Below are 20,408 nucleotides of genomic sequence, written 5' to 3'. Positions count from 1 at the left end.
CTGATGGTAACAATGCTCCGACAAGCACAGCGACATCTCAGCAGATGCTAATAAAGCCCTTCACCTTATCGCTGCAACACCGGTGAATTATTGTGAGAAATGAAAGCTCGCAGACGCAAAAGAAAAAAAACCAACCATTTCTCAAGCTCGAGCTCAACAGAGGGCAGATCAAGAACATGATTTTAAATTTAGCAGAGGATGGGAAAAAAAAGAAAGCAAATACCAAGCTGCAAGTCTGCTTGGATGACAATCAGTCACAGCTGGGTGGAAATAAACTACTGCATTGCCATCTAGTGGGCGAACAGGGGGAATGCATAAGCTGAGCAGATAATGTTAGACGCTGGAAGGTTAAATATGCTTGTACGATAACGCAGCGGTAGAAAAGAAGAATGAAATCCAAACATTCTAAGCGTTAGCGTTTCAGCTAAGTTAAATACAGATTTTAGACTGACTACACTGATGCAACACATTTATGGTCAGTCACCTATGAAATAAAATTGACAGGGGCTCAGGAGTTGATGAGGTCAGCATAATTACATTTATTTTAAAACTGAAGTCTAGTAACATCCATAAGAAAAAGGCTGTCATGACAGCTCAGTTGAAACGAACTGTATGTAAATGTTGTACATAGGTTAAATAAAAACTATATGTTGTGTGTCTACAGCCATCTTTTATCATTCCTTGGCAGCATGACAAGCCTCTTCCTCCTCTATGAAAAGCTTTTTTGTCCATGGGGTAGGAGCTCAGAGCCCTGGGCCTCCAGCAAATATGAGCTCCAGGGCAGCCTGGATGTCACCATCTGTGGCCTGCAGCGCCCTCAGCATCAGCTCCTCATCCTGGATCCCCATGTCCCTGAGCTGCTGCATCTGGGACTGCCAGCGGCCCTGACGCAACAGAAACACATTGACTGAATGACTCTTCAGACCGAGGGCCAACCAGAGTCTGAAGCACAGATCATGAACAGCTTTACAGCTGCAGTGGAGGCATTAAACTGATACCACAACATATACAGAATAAACTGAACAGTTATTTGATATTTATAAAGCACATTTCCTCCTGGGAATTGAATATGTGGGATTCAGTCAGTGAGTTCACAGCCTCACCTGTAGAGCGGACATGTTGGAGGCTTGCAGAGCTTGCTGCAGAGCCTGACTGAAGAGATCGTTACTGACTGGGGTCCCTGCTGGCATGGGGGCTACACTACTGGAGGGGTCCGCCTAAACCACATACAGAAAGACAGAAAAGAAAAGTAAAAGATAAATGTATGAATCTGCTGTAATGTAGCAGGGTTTTGTTGCAAAGATCATGTTTTTAATAGATTAAAAATGTCTTTCTAAGATTTGAATCCATTTCCTGATGTAAATAAATCTGACCTGGCTTGACGTTGTTGGAGTGACCGCGCTGCTGTCAGGTGTGCTGGCGAGGGCCAAAGCTGTCGCCAGCTCGCTCTGCGTTATTGGTCGAGGGCCCGTCGCGCCACTGTGACTCAGAGACACTGGACGCATTCCTACTGAGCCTCCTGCTCTGCTGGAGGGACCCGCTGGGCTCCCCTGTCACACACATTTAGACACACAGAAATACAGTCAGACCCCCTGGGAACCTGCCTGTGCACCAGATCTGATGTGGAGCGTTAAGCAGAGAGACTCACCGACTGGAAGTCTTCCTCGTCGTCGGACATGCCTTCAAACATGAAGCCTCCTGCCAGAGAAAGATTATTTGTATGTTTAGGATGAAAACATGTGTAGTGTCTGCCTCAGTTCAGTTGTTTCAATTTTTAGAGCTTGTCTAGTGGGCCATCAGTAACGATGAGACATATTGGTGGATTATTTTCTCAATTAATCCACTAGTTGTTTGGTCTGGAAAATGTAAAGAAAATATGAAAAATGTCAGTCAGTGTTTCCCAAAACCCAAGATGATGCCCTCACAAACAACTCAAAAATACTTAGTTTGCTATCACAGATGAATAAAGAAACCAGAAAATATTCACATTTAAGAAGTTGAACAACATTTTAAAAATGTACTCAAACTGATTAATTGATTATCAAAATAGTTGGCGGTACATTTCATAGTTGATGCGTAATTGGTTAACTGTTGCCTCTGTATTGTCAACAGAAATTCCTTCTAACTGTTGTTATTAATAATTAGTAATTGTTTGCCGTAAACTCTGCCTGTGTTTAATGCACCATCCTTCATATGCTCACCAGGCATATCGCTGTAAGAACTGGCAGAGACGTTGCGAGAGGAGCTGGCGCTGGACTGCGCGGGCATGCTGCCTGCCACAGAGTGCAGGACCAAGATGATGGCGTTGACGAGGGCTGGGTGTGAACTGATCAATCTATGAAACCAACCAGAGCAGAACAGATGTCAATTTAAATGACTTTGCAGTTGTGTGTCTTTACTGTTCTCACTCATTGTGCGTGATATTAGAGCAAATATGAAAGAAAAAAAAGAAAAAAAACACACTCACACATCCAGCATGTTGGGGTCTGTGAACTGCACGAAGAGGTCTTTGTCTTGAAGCACCCCTGCACAAGTAAACATGGTGTTGGAGGAAATGTTACTATTTGCATATAAGCATGGTACATTGAGATGGCATGACAGAGTTTATTAAACTCAGCAGGTCTCACCGAGGGCAACTGGGTCGGACCTGAGCCCTGGTGTCGCCACGATGATCTGATCCAGAGACTCTTTATTTGTCAGCATTTTATAGACCTAAGTGTGGAGGGGGGGAGACAGAAAGTCCCATTTGTTAAAGTAGCAACAGTGGTATAAAAAGCAGTGACCTAGTTGCAGTTGGAATAGTTGCAGGAATAGTCGCAGCCAGTTATTTGTTCATGTATTCAAACAACACTGAATGAGAAATATGATATTCGAGCACCATTTGCTTTATTACACCAAATCAATACATCTTTAACTACATGCAAGATTGATGCACATTGCAGATTTGACATAAGGTGGTGTGAGTCACTACTGATATACATTCTAGTCGTTCTCAGCAAACCTCTGGTTGATTCTGGTGTCTGGTTTCAGTATCATCTTTGTATCAGTCCACAAATAAAATATTAGGTGAATAAAATACTATTTATTTTTGCAATACTCCTCAATATTACGCACAATATCTCCTCACAGGATCATGTGCAATGATACATGTGCAATATAAAGTTAATACTGTGTGTGTTTTTAAACAGTCTTTTAATTGCCTATATTACTATTTTAGTACATTTTTATTTTAGTCTTGTGCTTAACTTTCTTCTTCTTACTTCCATTGTCATTCAATTCTAAAAGACTCTGGTTTATTCCTCTAAAACTCTTTATATTTCATATATTCTGTATATTTCACTAAAATCTAATACTCTATTGTCTTTATTCTCATACAAACTGGGCCCAGTGTGTTACTCTGACCTGTTACTGGTGTGCTGTGAATGTTTCCTGAACCACTCTCTGCCACAAGAATTTCCTTCAGAATTAATAAAAAGGTTTATCTTTATTATCTTTTTCTTTATTCTTATTTTTATTATTATTTTTAATGGTTCCGTGACAGATCAGAATGCAGAATAAAATGTTATTTGAGTGCTGTTGTTGTTCTGATTTATATGGTTTGTTAACTGACCTCATCTGGTACTGACAACTATCTCCATCTGTGCCAATATCAACAGATCAATAAACACAAGGGAGTAATTCATGCTGAAGCATAAACCTATTCCTATCTGATTACTCACTCCGAGGTTGTTATTCTAAAAGTGATTCATACCATGGAAAGCTATCAGCTTATAATAACAACTGAACCCTCCTGTTCCCCTTGAGGGTAATCTTTAGCTCGTAGCTGCCCAGGGTCCTGTTTCCATGTAGCACTGTAATGCATCTAGAGTGATCCAAATCAAATCGTCTCCAGATCAAAGATATGCGTGTCAGAAAATTGGCATAGTGCAGACATCACTGCATTCCTGCATTCTGCAATCAGTGTATGTAACTATCAGTGTCAGAATATCGGCATATCAGTGGAATATTCATTTTCATTAGCCATGTGAGTTAAGGACCTGCAGCAGTGCAAATACACTAAGAATGGACTAACAGTGAACAGCATTTTTTAAAATCCAGAATGTCTGGATTTCTTAATGACACGGATCGAGTAGCTTATTCAGGATTTTACTGTGGGAATTATACATTTTTTTTTATTGCGTTAAAAAAAAAAAAAAAAAAATCTCTGACACACATTATTGTTCCAAGCAGACTATTTGTATGTGTGTCTTAATAAATCACTGGAGGGGATCTTTAAGAAGACAGTTCTGAACATCTGAATAAATTAATCTATGCAAGGTTTAAACCTATGCTCTTCAGCTGTAACATAATGCAAGCCTTGAATATTTCACCAAAATGCATAGAGAGAAATCCCAAGAGCAGTGGATGGAAGACCTATAGTTGAGTTTCCTGACATTGGCTAAAATGAACTAAAAAGGTAAATGGACTTGTATTTATATTATTGACAACACTTTCCACATTAGCCCTCGGATTAGTGGACAACCCTCTCTACCTCCTGAGTAACAGCCACCCTAACTCTTTAGCACAACAGTACTACAGTACAACAGTAGTTACTACAATGTCCCTTTGTGTTTCCTCTACTCACTGAGTCTCTGTAGGCCGAGTTGAGAGAGTGAAGAGCAGCATGAAACACCCTGAACTCCCTGGCTGCAGTTGCTCTGTTCACAGGCTCTGGAGAAGAAAGAGCACACACACGTTCATAATCAGACTTTCAGTTTCACTTGTAGTACAGCTTCATCTCAAGTTTCTTAATCTATAAACACACACACACACACACCTGGACTGCTCTCTGGCTCTGGCCAGGTCTTTTTGAGGATGTGCACTGTGGATCCCGGTTGAATCCCGCTGGCGTCCAGTGTTAGTTCATCCTTAAGTTTCCGCCCACAGTGGACCAGCTCTGATCAGAGAGAGAGAGAACAGTTGAAGAACAAATAACAATGAAATACACAGACAGCAGAGCAACACACTGCATATATTTACCTCAACAGATTACTTAAAAGAGACATGGAATTTTCTTGCCAGCCTTGCACGCAGACACAGAAACATTTCATTCACAGTCAGTTTATTGTGTTCAAACGGCCTCGCTGTAACAGACCTATGAGCTCAGGGTCTGGGATGGAGTCTGGAAACTGTGCTGCAACGAGCTGTTTCAAAGTAGCCACTCTGTATCCTCCAGGTGAGACATCCCCTGGCATCATCTCTGGGAAGTGGAAGGTGGATTTGGGCTGATCCACCAGCTTCAAAGACAGCTGCCACTCTGAAGAGGCCATCTCCACCTGTTACACGGACAAAACACATCATCAACATGCGGGCATGTACACAAATCCAAGCTAGGTCTGATCTGTTAACAGTTAAAGTTGGCTCACATTAAAATCTATGGAAGAAAGTCACTGTTGTCATTTGAAGGTAGTTGAGAATAAACGATGATACCACACACAACAAAGCGAACAATAGACAAATAACACAGTGGTTTTAAGAAGGAGTTGCTCGGGACAAAACGCACCATTACGCTCATGTTAATTTTTTTGGGGGGGTCACGTTAGCAAAACTGCTCAACCCCGGTTAGCTGCTTCGCGTTTTCCTTTAAAAACATGCCGGTTTGTTGAATTAAACGTGAGCTATTCGTCTGGAATACCTGATTTTAGAACAATTCCTTATTAACGTCAAAATTAATGTACAAAAACGCCACGAAGCCTGCGTTTTCTGTAAAACAAAATAAAAAATAAAAATACCGCACACTCACCATTTTATTGTTGACACGCGAATCGCTTCCGGGTTTTAATCACGTGGTCTGCGTTGCGTTCACGTCCACTGTCAAAACAGAGGAGCTTTTACTCCTCTGTGCCCTTCACAGTATTTCTAATAATCGAGAATAATAATTTTTCTCTCTTTAGCGCACACAGTCAAGACAAAGAAACAAAAAACAACTCATATTATTGTCCTACTACCTTATACATCACACGAATCTTTTTCACCCCAACTGATTGTTCCTGCTGCACATTTTCTAAAGCCGTGTCATGTCTTTGGAAAATGTGATTCAAGACATTTAGTTTCTATGGTCTGCACGTCTTATTTCAGGCCACATCGATCACCAATTGAGGAAAAAAAAAATAATAAAACGTGTAATTATCAGGCAAATCTATGCTTACAACGTATAGTCTGTGCGTGTCAAGCCCACAAATCAGTGCCAAAGTCATTCAGTAGCGTCATTTAAAAGAAGAAAATAAAGTTTTCTCATATCGCTGCATCGATCCACGCAGTTATAAATCAATGCCATATCTACTGCATAGGGGTGCACTGCAGTGAGACGTTTAGGGACCATGAGAAAATCAAAGCCATATGAGCCGAAAATTATAAATCATAAATCACAACGTGCATTAAATCGCACAGTATTCAGTGTGTGTGTGTGTGTGGTAAGAAATAACCGGTGTGTGCTCACAAACGGTTAACCCTGGGGGTCGGGGCACTCGGGACTCTCCCCCTCCTCTCTCTCTCTCTCCGCATGACATCACCGCTGGACAAAGCAGCAAGGAGTGGTTTCTGTGAAGAGACGCGTCCCAAATCAATGGAACGCACCCAGAGACTCCAAAAAATCCTCCCCGCATCTGCATCCAGCGTCAAAACAAACTGTCGGGTCGTCGGCGGCACTTCTTCGAGCGCTTTTGCTGTGAGAGGAGTGAACTGCTGTGGAGAATAAAAACCACCTCGGCTGTGCGGGTTCAGAGAAAAAAAAAAAAAAAAAAAAGCGAGAGAGAAGAGTCACCGCCGCTGGATGGTTGGTGCTTTTTTTTGTGTGTGTTTTTTTCCTTTTTTTTCTTTTTTCCTAAATAAGTTTCGCCCACCTAACATGGTAAGACCTGACAGACACTGTGTTTCACAGCAGACTGACATATTGTTGTATTGCATCTTATGAAAACTTTTAACTCGTAAAGGGGAGCAACAGCTGGCGGGGAGCAGAAGAAGAACCCCGTGAACTCGGGACATTGGAGCTGTGTGTTGGCACTGCTCACCGGCATGACTGCACATATTTATTTATTTTCTAGATTTAAATCCAGACAGAGGCCCGTGAAGCTGAGCTGTGTAGTGTATAGTTGAGCAGGGAGTGTTTATGAATGAAATGGACTGCGCTCCCGTTTGACATAAAGTCAACACTGCGTTACATCAATGTAATGGGAACTCCCACAACCCAAAATACACAGAGGGGCACTGAAGTGAGGTTTTTATTTTTTTTTCCTCTTTCAAAACTTTATTTACAACACATTTATATAAAATCAATTATCATACAAAAACTTTGAAAAAAAGAAGTAAAGAGCAATGTCTTAAAAGTCAGAGTTAAGTCACTGAGAGTCAGTTCAGAGTTTCCTTTATATATCTGTAGCTTCTTTTTTTAATTCTGCAAAATAAGCACTTCCCATCCTGCCAGCATATCGCATCATTACAGCCATACATATGGTAATGTATGACTCAATAATTTTTTTTAAATTGATTTATTTACATTTGTCTTATCATATCTTTTCTTTCTGTCTGTGCGTTTTTGTGGATGGAATAAACTGCATCACAGGCTCAGTCACAGAGTGGTTCCCAACCTGAGGTGTAAGAACCAACATGGGGCCACAGGACACATCTGAGGGCCTAGAAAAAATGACTACAACATCTGTCCCCTGAAAGTTACTCAAAGAAGAAGGAGGAAAATAACAAGTGAAAGAAATAACTCTTTGGTTGAAGACACGTGCAACCAGGAACTGTGGGTTGCATGTTGGCAATTATTAGTTTTAAAGGGGAACTCAATCCCTAAAGAGTCCCTATTTATACCACCTTTTCAAGGCAGGAGTAATCTGCATCACCTTCTGTATAAAAGTTAGAAAGGATGAGACGTTACTGCTTGGCTCAGGTTAAAGCCTTCATTGCAGCGCTACTTAAACTCTGTGTAACAGTGGTTTAGGAGACGCTGTACTTCTGGCTGTAGTGGGGATGTTGTCTGGCCTCACACAGCCTGAATCACATGATAGTACAGCTGTGCTCTGCAGCTTCCTGCGAGATGCTGGAGGATGCAGTGTTTTCCATTCAGACAACTTGTCTCGGAAACTATTCTTGAGATAGTGGCGAGATAATGATGTTATTTGACACTGTGCAAAATGTTCTAACACATTTTTGTGTGTGTGTGTGTGTGTGTGTGCATGGGATGTGGTTGCGGTTTGTGACAGCTGGAAGTCCCGTATATTATTTCATCTCAGTATTAGTGCACATTCATGTCGAGCTGCTGTAAGGTAAAGGTTACACTAAATTGGCTCTTGTGGCTTCACAAAAGCAGCTTGTTGAGGCAGCTGTCACGTTGCGTACTGATCCTATAGACTTCTCTGGTGCCCTGCAGTTGTCGCAGCCGCTCGCTAATTATCAGTCAGATAAATATATACAGTCTCGCTCTCTCGCCTATTATTGGATTGCTGTATGAGACTGATGCTTGACCTGGTGTGAGCTGTAAATTAGACTTTCAGTGATTATAGAGTCAGTCGGCAAGTAAAAACTTTCACATGCCTGAGCCGTAAAAAAAAAAAAAAAACTTTTCTGAAGTTTATGGAGCTCTTCTTTCCGTAGTTTGACGAACTAATGTGCAGTTCGACTGACTGATGTGTTAATCAAGTCGACCGATATGGGACGCATTTCCCCGCGTGAAGTGAATCCGGTCGTTGCTTTAAACGGTTTGCTAAACTCTAACTACTGCTGCCATATGGATCTGAGAGGCTCGATTCATCCCATGATGCAGTCCTCCTCGATGGCACCGGTTGTCTTCCAGGTTGGAAATGTCTCTATCGCGAAGGGGTCGAACGGTTCCCAATGATTTGAGGAGCTCGGAAGCGATGCCAGCCATATGGCCAAGTGAGACATTTCAACCCGGAAGGTCAGTTGTAGCGATATCGTTTAAGAATGGCCTCATCGTCCAGGAGTCGCACTCAGGAGCAGCAGCGTCTAACTGTCACAGCATTCCACGGTGAAAACTGTAAATCTTAATGTTCTGTGATATTTTAGGAGTCATTTCTCTTTTCTTTGACCTCAGTAAGGAGCTTAATAATCCTTGGCACTGTGTCAAAATGAAATACACCGGTGATTACGGCCCCCAAAGCTGCCGACCAGTGAAGGAAATCCGAGACATTCGCACTGTCAAACAGTCTGTCAGCTGCCGTTTCTTTCCTAGTTTAATGGTTCTCATTTTAGAGGGAGCGCCATTATTAGTTAATTCTCTCGAACAGCACCGAAATCAGAATGAGGAGTTGGTAATAGTTTTGATTTATTGGTATAACACAGTAATGGATGCTAGCATAGATTTCTCTGTGCCAGTGTATCCCTCGGGCTGCAGGTGTGGTCAACTTGCTCTGATCTTTGACATTGAACTGAAGCATTAAAGGCTGAATAGTGAAAAAAACAGGAAGCCGGCAGGGGGTCGGTTTAGTGCTTGAGTCACTCAGTAAAAAAGCCTTTGAAGGCTTCCTGGTGCCTGCACATCACAGACGGTCTCAGACTGTGGTTTGGTGTGTCGGCACATTTTAGGTCATGCTGGAAAAGACATATCAACAGAAATCCTAACCTCCGTGTGGAGAGGACGGCTGCAGTGTGTCTTTCCTTCACTGAATATTCAGACCGGTTTCAGAGCGTCTAGGCCTCTGATGAGATTCCGATAGTATTCTCAGCGTCTCTTCTGAGTCGGTCTGCGGCGGGCCAGTGCTTTGTGAGAGTCCAGAGAGTGAGTGAAGCCAGTGTGCTGTTATGGAAACTTTGTGATGAAGCTGCACTCCTCCTGCCCACATCCTCTCTGCCGAAGCCATAAAATGGAACCTCATGGAAAAGGATCTGGTTAAGCCATGAGGTGGAGCCACATCTGATGGCAACAATGAAATCACTCATACTGAAAACACCACATGACAGATTCTGTTACCTGCCTTCATCCAATATGAATGTTATACATATGTTCCAAACGCAAAAGAGCAGAGTTCGGTGACATTATCGTCGTATGTTCGTGTCTAAATTTATCCGCTCCAACATAAGGTTTCACTTATCTTGTTTGGTGGGACGTCACCACATCTGGCCACACCTTGATGTTTAGAGTTGTGAAGCGCCCACGGTAGTTACTGTAAATGCTGGGTCACTCCGCACCACTCAGGAGTAGAAAATGGATGACATTTAAAAACACTTCTCTCCCTGAATTGAAAACTCTAACACTCGCATGAGTGTTAAAAAGAAATACAGTGTGGATGAAGTGTTGTTGTGATACTTGAATCTCCACCCTGGCAAAATGGCATAAAATCTCGGATCTTTTTTGACAGGAAGTTAAAAGGATGCTTGTTTAATGCACGACGAGCACAACGAGCATCTAAGTTAATTTGCCTCTGGACGAGGTGGGCGGCACAGCAGTGCATGTATCAACTGGCTGTCAGAGAGTACAGCGAGAAAAAAAAATGCTCCTGGTACTGGAGTAAAGATAGTCTGAAAAATGAATATTTGATATGTCAAATACTCAGAATCGATATGGAAAACTGAGCCTTTGGAGTGTAGCAGCGATGTCTAAAAGCCGACTTCCTCTCGGGTTAACAGTCGTCCTGTCCAGATGTTGCTTTTGTTTCTCTTGTCAGACAAGTTCACACTGTCCCCGATCATGTGTCGTGTGTTCACAAGGCTTAAAGAAGCAGAGATGGAACGTTATCCCGCCAGCTGATTAGACAAACGTGCCGTAACTAGTGCAGTAACTTTAACACAGCCACACTCCTGAGACAATGGATGTTTTGTTGTTAAAGAGAAGCAGAAGAAGCGATGTGTCTTGTCTGCGTCACTTTTTAAAGAGTGTCTTAAAAAATTAAGTGTGGCCAGAAAATGTCATGTCGTGTGTGTGTGTGTGTGTGTGCAGAAATGTCTGGATGACTTCTGAAACACTTTATTTAAAAGTGTTATGGATATTTTTTTCTTCATATTCAATCGATATCCTGCTACCGGCTGGACTCATCATCACAATAGCCTGATAGCAGATTTGCCAGTGTATATTAAACCAGCAGTATGAAAAGTCGTCATCTTCAATAACAACCTTAAACATACTCAACACTTAGCTTAGCTGTACTTTCCTTTGTTTTTGTCTCTCATGAGCAGATATTTACAGGGTTAGAAAAAAATCAGACTTTGGTGACTCCCAGTGGTCGAATGAAAAAAGACACTTGCACGGAGAGCTGTGCTGAATAGGCTGATACAGCAGATTATCTTATTGGTCCACAAACAAAAACCTCTGGAACAAAAATATGACAATGATTTGAAAGATGTTTAACATGAGCTTTTTAATCGACCTCATCCAGCTCACACACACTTTCAATAACACTTTTTATAGGAAAAGAGGAATAGGGATTGCGGGCAGGAAGGAGGACGTGGATAACTCACCAAAGAGAACATGGGTGTAAAGAAAGGAGAGAGGAAGTGGACCCGTGTGCCTCTTCCTTAATGTGCAAAGAAATGATGTCATGCGAGGTCAGTTCAAATAGATCATGACTGCTGGTGGATTGTTGCTCTCATCCTGTTCAGCTGAAGGAACTTTCAAAACTTTATTTTAAGCACATTAAATCATCAGAGCCTTTTTAACAGCGAACAGAATGACGTTATGCACGAACATGAACATAAAACAAACACAAACACATCCAGTGAACTATGCAATCACTTGAATTACCGTCTTTCTGCATATATGTTTCATATACCCCATTTGCTGAATATTCAAAATGCTGAATATGTCGTTTAATAATAGAAGACTCTTCCCCTTCTCTCCATTTCCCTTTCTGAACAAAATATTGTACATCTTATCCATCTATGCACCTTGTGTTTCAAAAATCATCCCAGAGGAAATGCAGCAAGCAAACACAGACCCTGTGAAACCAATATAGTGAATGATGTTGATCTGTTGTTTTAGCCAATTATTTATCAAAAGAGGACTGTGGAAAAATAGCTTCAGATAAATTACAATAGCTTATTCCCAGGTTTATTCGAAAAAATATATATATATATATATATATATATATATATATATATATAGATGTATAGGTAGTTTTGTCTTCAACAAATACAAATCGTGACCTCCAACATCCTCTCTCAGATATATATCTCATAAATATTTCATGCATGGTGGAGTGGAAGTAGACGGGGCGGGGATAGTTTTTGTCTGTCTCTACTCACTCCTAAAGTAGTGTTTTCCCTCTGGAAGGCAGAGAGAATGACTCGGCTGTTTCCCGTCAACTTTGGAAGTCCCCATTTGTCATCACAGCTCCCACTCCCTCCGTCTGAAAGAGAAAAAGCCTTGAGCCGGCCAGACAGAAGACTGAAATAGTCCTTCAGATGTACTTTCCAGATGAGTTTATAAGTCACAAAAAAAAAATGTTTCTATACTTTCAACAAGCCTTTAATTTATAAAATTTTGTTATAAATGTTGGGTTGTCTCATTATCTCCTCCCGAGAGGGGAGTAAAGTTAAACCAAAGACATAAAAAAAACACCCCTCTCTGTTTGTGACTCTTCTTAATCACCCTTCCAGCCTCAGTCTTCATATTTTGCCGTGCTGTTGTGTTCCTTGTTCTTACAGTGCCTTGTGTTTTTTCCCCTGCAGCGCTGTGTCTGAAGAAGTTGACCTGCGGTTCGAATCCACCCTGAAAGACCATGCTGTCCCTCCTGCTGCCCGCAATGCTGGCCGTCCAAGCTATGGGTGGGTGTTGCCCCTGCCTGTGCCCTGCCATTAAATCTGAGTCAACCACAGTGGGAAATGCCACTTTCTGTTAAACAATACGCCCTGCAGGGCCTATTAGTCTTCTCCCTTCAAAGCATTCACTGGGTGAAACAACAGTTCAAATGAGGCTACTCCCAAAAAGTAATGTGCCAACAGCCGGGGAGTTATAAACCCTCTCTGTTTAAAGTCTCATCCATCTAGATGGGTTGACAAAGAACATTTTCTTATTTATATAGACATCTTGCCTCAGGGAGTAAAAAGACATTTCTCACAATAAGTTGAGTTTTTACAGGGTTACAACTGTATGATACCGGAGTGTGCTTTTATTTTTTGTTCATATATTTCTCTTATTATTCGGCTTGTAAAACAGAATAGCTTTGACCTTTTCCTGACAGGTGAGGAGTAGAGCTTGGGGCTTGGGCGAGGCCCTCGATGAAAATTTGCTAGAAGTGCAGTTTCTCTGCTGTGACTCAGGGAGTGTGGTGTCGAAGTCATCCTTTTATATTTATAACATGGGGAAGCAGTGGTGGTGGTTGATGTTGCAACAGAGGATTCATAACTCGCACACTCAAAAGTTTTACTTCAGTAGAAATGGTGCTCCAAGAAAAACAAGTGTCATCGTAAAAAAAAGAGACAAATAGCCTGCGTGGGGTTGATAACGTCTCGAGATGGTGTAAATAAAATAAGAGAATTGAGCATGTCAGAAACGAGGTCTACAGTTCGTATTTTTTGAACAGCAACTGTTTTCCCAGTTGGCGAGTGGCTGACACGTAACGTAAATTAAAATCTCATAGTGGGTGGTATTCCTTTGTATTAACATGTACCCCAAAGAGGAAAGAGGGAGGCAGCTCTGAACGTTCAGCCCAGTTGACAGAATAAAATGTTGCCATGTTGCATTTCTGCAGACTGCAAATACGTTCAAATTTGTGCGTGCCGTTCGTGGAGCGTTGACATTTTCTACAATACCCAACACGTTACGTTTACATTACTGTACCTGTATATGAGCTGACTTTCATGTCAGGAGGGAGAGGGGATGCCGGAGGTGTTACAGCTGATAGCAGCCAAGCCAGAGACCACTGTTCAAGACACCATGCTAATATTTGTAGACACTAAACCTTTGGATCTTTTTGTGGCAAAAAGACCAGGTTAACCAAAACACGATCTATCCTAATTATAACCGAGTGTTTTCAATGCTGAAACCTAAGCTGACCAAAAGCGAAATGTGGAACATAACATAATAAGGCATAAAGTTAAAAGTTGCAACGCGTCCATGGTTTGCAGAAACGTGAATTAATTCAGCGTCTCGGCTGCAAAGTTCACAAAAACCTTTTATCGGCCAGAGCACCATCGTTTAAAGGGAGCTATTTTTTGCCTTTTCTGCTCTCTGGTTGAGCTGACACAACCTCCTGTCGGCCATCAGTGGCGCATTTCAATCTTGACTCAGTGGACCTAAGTGTCTTCAGTGGTTCATTAGGGACCTATTCTCTCCCAGCACAAATGGGCCCGCGGCCTGCTCATTACTGGCTGTGTGGCATCCACTGCCTAACTCGCTGCTCTCACCGGGAGGGAAGAGGAGGAGGAGGTGTCGGGGACTGATGGAGCTCTTTAACTCACGGGTAATGGGCTATTGTAGCTCACACAATGATTCTGTTTCTCTCTGCTAACTGGAGCACTAAGTGAATTAGTTGGAGTCTAGTTTGATACTATAGTGTGTGCATGTAACGGTGTATAGTGATACAAAAAAAACCCCAAAAAAACAGCATGCTTTGTGGAGCTTATTTGAATTAGTGTAAGTCTAGCTGTGCCACCAGCTTCTAAGAGAGTTTCAGGTGCACTTCAGAACAACACAGATAAATTCAATTTTTATTTGTTATTCAGCGTTAATTAAGATATTGAGTGCCGTGGCATGAGCTTGATAAAATTGCAGGTTGACAAATGAATGCACAGCCTTTCTATTTGTTACCTGTACGGGACAGCAGTAATTATCTGACTAACTAATTAAAGGTCAATTTGGTTGCCTTTGATTTATAAAGAGCCATGTTTTGCTTCTTTTGTCCCCGCAAACAGAAACCACACACATTTGTGTGATCATATGAGCAGCTGTGCATGTTTATATCTGTGCACATGTGTGCGTTGATATGATTCAGGGTCTCCGGGTCCCTCGCTGGGATTACTGGCTGTAATCTTCCTTGTATTCAGCCATGTCATTGCTTTGATAACTCCAGCAAGTGCCCATATCGGTAGACGCGATAACACTTTGTGGTCCCTGCCAACACACTTCCTATTACGAGGACAGTGTTTGTGGAAGGAAAACACAAGGACAAGCACATGACAGCACTGTCATCCCAACGCAGTAACATTGTCTCTGTAGCTCCCAGCTGTATCCTGACTCGGTAGTCAGATGATGGATCATTCTCTCCCTGATGTTACTCATACAGCACTGCACAGCTGTTGTGTCACTGCAGCCGTGAAGAGGCTTGTCTGCGAGGGGGGTTGTTGTTTTTGTGCTTAAATGCCCTATTGAAAGAGCAGAAGTGAAGAAAATGTGCTGAACCAACCCAGCTTGGCTTCGACCTTTGACCCCGGTTGCTCATAATAGCCTCAGTTTATTTTTATCGCACTCATTATCACCCACAGTAGTTATAAATGTCAGCAAAGTGACTGAAATGTCAGTGTATGAGTACAATAATGGCCGAGCCACAACTGTAGCTGAATACAGTTCCATCCTTGGCTCACTCCAGCACAGCACGCAGCAGTGTCAGCCGGTGGCAGAGCTAACAGGAGGCTGTCTAGCTAATTGCTTGTTGTTGTCATACTCTGTTCAGTTAGCACAGCCACTAGGCTGCCAGATCTCGCCGTGTGCAGCTCTTAGCACCCAAACAATGAAAGAGAATTGTATTCACGCAAATGCAGAAATGGAAAGCTGACCCCAATTTCACTCCCCAATGATGGGAGCTATAAGGTAATTCAAATTAATTAGCATAATTGGATAGATTGCATCTATCGTAATAGTGGGCAGACGCACATTATGGCTAAAGCTCCAGAGCGTGAAAATAGCCTGCTCGTGCCTGCATCTCTGGTGTACTTTTTAAAGGTCTGCTAACTGTGAATGCCCTCTTCCTGTCCTCCTTTTCCCTTCACAGCAATTGATTCTGCAGAGAGGGGACACTTTAGCCTGTGCAGAAATTCAATTTAGGGTTATTACCCCATATCAGTGATGTTCTTGCTAATTTGATTGCGTCCAGTGAAGTATCCTTTTAAAAACAATCGAGGACAGGCTCAACAAAGATTGGTTTCGCCGCAATGCATACATAATGACCAGCCTCCGTTGGCTTGCCTCTGACTCACTGTTTCCCAGGCTCTTCTTTTCTCACAGTGCGCTCATTGAAACAGAGTGCATTACCCAACAAGCACCTCATGATTATTTCAACAAGTCCTAAAAAATGCTGCCTTGTGGGATTGTTAAAAAATTGATATGGTTAATATGCCGAGATTGCAGTTCTGGAGGGGGAGAGGGGCCTGGAGCCATATGTGGGTCTGTTGTGTGCCTAGTGGGCTGTGATGAATGGGTTGAACGGATGCTGATCTGTGCTTGGAAAGCATCACAGCTACCGACTTGCTGAGGAAGCAAACCAGCAAGCAGACAGAGGGAAACACCTACCCCAGGGTGATATCATTGGTGAAGTGGCGGTGGTGATGTCACAAAGACAAGACAGCTGTCAACAAGCTGACCCTAGGTTGACCTCACATTGCTCCTGATGAAAGCAGCAGAGAATGAAACTGTGAAAGAGCCAAAAGATGCATTTCATAACACAGCAGATGTGACATGCCTGCCTCATCAATGGGATCAGGGCGAAAACCTCCTTTATCTTTCTCATCCGCTCTTACTGGTTCCTTTGTATTGATGGCCATTTAGGTGTCCACCAAAAGTACCTGGAATTTCTTGTCCCAGGAAGGAACAGAAAGGTTCCTTAGGCCCATTGTTGTCTGTCCAATGAAGTCTTAATAACTGCAGAGATTAGGCAAATTAGTCCATTGACGTATTAGAAAGATGCTGCTGTTTTTAGAAGTAATATTTGGCATGACTATACTGCAATATGTCCAGGACTCATCCATTCCTGGACTTCAGCATTGGTCCATCTGCTTTCCTCTGTAAATCCATGTGGATGTGTTGAGGGACAGGGGATGTGTTGGTTTGTGCCTGAAGATTTTGGCAGCTGAAATAAAATGTTGCGTGGCCGCAACTAATCAGTATCTCGAGCCGTCATCAACAAAAGGCCTAATCCCCAAAGTTCCTGTACTTTTGGTAAGTACTACCCCTCAAGTAGGACATTTTTGGGTGTATGTTGCTGGGGCCCTATAATGCATGGTTCACAAAGGGTCCTGGAAAAAGTTAAAAACGTGGAAATAGTAAATGTAGTAGTGAATGTACCACAAGCACCACAACCTAAAGTTCCTGTACTTTTTGGAAAGTACTACCCCTTGTGTGGTACATTTTTGGGGTATGTCCATTGTGCTTAATTTAGACCCTGGTCCAAAGGTTGCAAGACCTTGGAGTAAGTAACCACAATGTAGCCTTCCACTATGAGAAATTAGCTGCACTCAACTCAGATCTGACCCCATGACCCTGCTGTTACCTTGGGGTGCTTCCTCATTCACCGGCCCCTTTCCTCTCTTTTCCATTTGAGCCTCCTCATCATCAAAAGCTCTCTGTCTCTCAGACTTGTAAGCCAGAAGCTTGCCCTTATCTGCCCGCTGCTCTTCAGCCGGCACCATTATCAGACTGCCAGAGCCCATTAACAGGTTATTGACGGGATATGAGATGGCACACACCTATGAAAGAAGCAAGGTGGGGGGAGCAGAGATAGGGGGAAAAAAGAGAGTGGAAAAAGAGAAAATACCACAATAGTCTCATCTTGATTTATGACATCGTGGAAAATAAGCAAGTAAGAGTCCTTGTCTCTTCAATCTGCCATCACCTGTATCCCTTCCTCAGTGAGGGCACTCACACTCCATGATGAGTTCCTGGAGCAAAAATGGGAAAGGAAGAGATTATACTCGGAGCTTAATGTTGAAAGTGACCCCTTTACGCTGCAGACGGCTTTAAGTCTTGCTTAATCTCATCCATATTGTGGGTCTTTCACCAAGGGGCCATTTGAAAAAAGTGCTGCTCAAGCCACAGGCTCTTCTTTCAGATTGCTAATTTTGCTAATTTTGCCTCTCCCTTAATGTTTTGATTATATATATATATATATATATATATATATATATATATATATATATATATATATATATATATATATATATATTAAATGGACATCTACATCTGCTCTTGACAGCATGAAATCAAAAGCTAGCTTTCCCCTCAGACTTTTTACAGGGTTTGGTTATATCATAAGAATAATCGGTATGAAAGGGCTCACAGATCCTTTGAGCAGAATCCTTTGATGTTCAGGTGGTGCAAAATGTCCAGAATGAAAAAGTGCTGCAGTTGTACACACCAACAGAGGGGGGCAGTGTTGTAAAAGCATATATTCTGCTGCTCGTCTTCTTGTCCGACTACTGTCATTGCAATCTGTTAGCACCTGTTTACTTTGCTGTGTCAATATCACCCCCACCTCCAGTGCTGCTACTTGATTTTCCTCATTTATGAAATCGCATGAGTATTTCCTTCATTGTCATATGTTTCAGCAGAGTTTCAAACTACCCTTTGAACTTGTGTACTTACTGTGTTAAACAAATAGGTCTATGACCAGCTCTGCTCACTGTGTGCTCTGTGTTATTGAACTGTCACTGTTGTGTCACATTCATAAAGAGACATGGTGAGGCGCTAATCTTTGGGTAGTCATAGTTGTTATTAAACTGAGTCACATTGGACTGTGGTTGTATTGCTTATTGAGCTGACAGGCCCTGAATTGGTGTTGAATTGCATGTTTAAATGTGTATATGTGCATGTGTGCTGGATGTCAGCATACAAAGTGCAGTTACTGTCAGTGAGATGTGAAAGTAATCCTTAAAGACAGCTGCAGACATTACTAACTTGAACAGTAGAGACTGTGTGTGTGTGTGTGTGTGTGTGTGTGTGTGTGTGTGTGTGTGTGTGTGTGCGTGTGTGTATTACTGATGTTGTAGGGACATAAATCTGTTTACACTCACATTGCGGGGACCCACGTTCCTTCCGGGGACCAAACTAGAGCTAAGCAATTAATCAAAACACGGCTGAGAGCAATATTCAAATCACAGGAGCTGCAATTTTTTTTGATAAAGGCAAAATGTGTTGCAACATACCTCTCTAAATTATTAAGTATTGTGGTGCTACAGAGTAGGTATAGGTATTTCAAGCAGAAGAGCTATTTGATAGCCGACGGGAACTTTTCGACGATTATTAAAAAAATCAGCAGTATACTGACATTGCGTGGAAAAGGCTGCACACATACTAAAGCCTGGGACTAATAACGCAGTTTTTTCAAGGACTTTAATAACATGATGCCTGGTGGTATCACATCTTTTTTTTTTTTTCGTGCGGGGGAAAAAACAAAACAAAAAAACATTGAAAATATATATTTCCAGACAAAATCACAGGCATGAACTAACTAACCAACTAACCCATACAATAAAGATGCCTTGAGCCACATGTAAGATTCTCCAGACGTAAGGGAACAGATGGCATAGATCCCAGCAAAATGTGTAATTTATATATTTTTTTAAATGAAATGAAATGCTAGAATTATCATTAACACTAAAATGGTGATTCATACCACAATTGCACATACTGCAATATGATTTAAAACAACAAAAACACTTGTCCCTCTAATGTAATGTCAATCAATATCAGGGTAAAGACTTGGTTTAAGGTCAGATTTAGGTTAAGGTAAGGTTAACAGAGAGGCAGTGTACGGGATAATAGTGAAAGTTTGGCAAGTAGTGGTTAGGATAAGGGGTAAGTGTCCATGAAATGAATTTAAGTCAAATAGTGTCCTCTGAGGAGATGGAAACACGACTGTGTGTGTGTCTGTGTGTGTGTGTGTGTGTGTGTGTGTGTGTTAGGGACAGTACCTGGGCCCAGACACCTGTGTACTAGCGCTGTTTGTACATGTGTGTGTTTGTGTATGTGACTGTTCCCGGTCATGCTGATGGGAACCTCTCCTGCTCCGGAGCAGCTCTGCAGCGGCGTCTGCATTGTAGTGTCTCGTGTCCAATTCCTCAGACAGTGTGCTGCCGTGGAGCTGTCAGGAGTCATACAGGTGTGGAATATCAATGTGTTCTCTGGCCTTTGGTTGTCTGTTTCTGCATGAAATTGTGTGTAGCAGGGTGTGTATTTGTGTGTATGACTGGATTTTTATTGATGGTGATGCCACAGATACTGCTTAAAACAGGCACTTTGACCTGTTTCCCTTTCAAACAGCTCAGTGATAGACTAAGTTGATCCACTGTATTACCTGTCTGCTAATGGCTTCAATCAATCAGATTGTCGGCTTCGTTGAAAAGCGTTCCTCTCTGCTTGTAACCTCAATAAGCAACAGCAGAAATTAAATAAACCGTCAATTAAAAGTCCGACTCACAGAACTGATCATTTCTGGCGCCGGTGTGATTGGCTTTTTGAATTGTGGAGTATTTTTAGTCTCCGG

The 20,408-nt window shown here is 42.1% G+C and overlaps 2 protein-coding genes across 8 annotated transcripts in view; one reads left to right on the top strand and one right to left on the bottom strand.

Moving 5' to 3' along the window:
- Positions 1 to 515: 515 nt before the first annotated feature.
- On the bottom strand, positions 516 to 5,850 carry ubl7b (ubiquitin-like 7b (bone marrow stromal cell-derived)). Of its 3 annotated transcripts, none has more exons than XM_037096036.1 (11): positions 5,783 to 5,850; positions 5,135 to 5,315; positions 4,817 to 4,936; positions 4,625 to 4,710; positions 2,628 to 2,712; positions 2,468 to 2,525; positions 2,202 to 2,335; positions 1,649 to 1,698; positions 1,374 to 1,550; positions 1,104 to 1,217; positions 516 to 884 (listed from the first exon to the last, which is right to left on the bottom strand). In XM_037096036.1, exons 1-11 carry the CDS (start codon positions 5,783 to 5,785, stop codon positions 744 to 746), a joined length of 1,149 nt encoding a protein of 382 aa, XP_036951931.1. In that variant the 5' UTR covers positions 5,786 to 5,850; the 3' UTR covers positions 516 to 743. The 3 variants fall into 3 exon arrangements, with proteins under 3 accessions (XP_036951931.1, XP_036951930.1, XP_036951932.1); XM_037096035.1 differs by lacking the exon at positions 5,783 to 5,850 and adding an exon at positions 5,543 to 5,736; XM_037096037.1 differs by lacking the exon at positions 5,783 to 5,850 and adding an exon at positions 5,406 to 5,526.
- Positions 5,851 to 6,502: 652 nt separating this feature from the next.
- The window catches only part of cd276 (CD276 molecule), a 70,926-nt gene continuing 57,020 nt past the window's right edge, over positions 6,503 to 20,408 (top strand). Inside the window, exons 1-2 of one of the 5 annotated variants that reach the window (XM_037096042.1) lie at positions 6,503 to 6,889; positions 12,664 to 12,759. In XM_037096042.1, the coding sequence (XP_036951937.1) occupies positions 12,714 to 12,759 (46 nt within the window). In that variant the 5' untranslated portion in view covers positions 6,503 to 6,889; positions 12,664 to 12,713. Of the gene's footprint in view, positions 6,890 to 11,496; positions 11,542 to 12,273; positions 12,399 to 12,663; positions 12,760 to 20,408 lie in introns of those variants that run through there. The other 4 variants (XM_037096039.1, XM_037096038.1, XM_037096041.1 and 1 more) reach the window with 4 other exon arrangements.

Source organism: Acanthopagrus latus, chromosome 4, assembly GCF_904848185.1.
Source record: "Acanthopagrus latus isolate v.2019 chromosome 4, fAcaLat1.1, whole genome shotgun sequence".
Taxonomy (NCBI): Eukaryota; Metazoa; Chordata; class Actinopteri; order Spariformes; family Sparidae; genus Acanthopagrus; species Acanthopagrus latus.
The sequence above is the reverse complement of the archived record's forward strand: the minus strand, read 5'-3'. Positions and strand labels throughout refer to the sequence as shown.

What these genes read in the sequence shown, in the direction of transcription:
- ubl7b (XM_037096035.1), bottom strand. An exon ending in CCCAGACCCTGAGCTCATAG is followed by an intron (nt 4,937 to 5,134) that starts GTCTGTTACAGC and finishes CTCTCTGATCAG; the next exon opens with AGCTGGTCCACTGTGGGCGG. An exon ending in TTCTTACAGCGATATGCCTG is followed by an intron (nt 1,699 to 2,201) that starts GTGAGCATATGA and finishes TTTCTCTGGCAG; the next exon opens with GAGGCTTCATGTTTGAAGGC.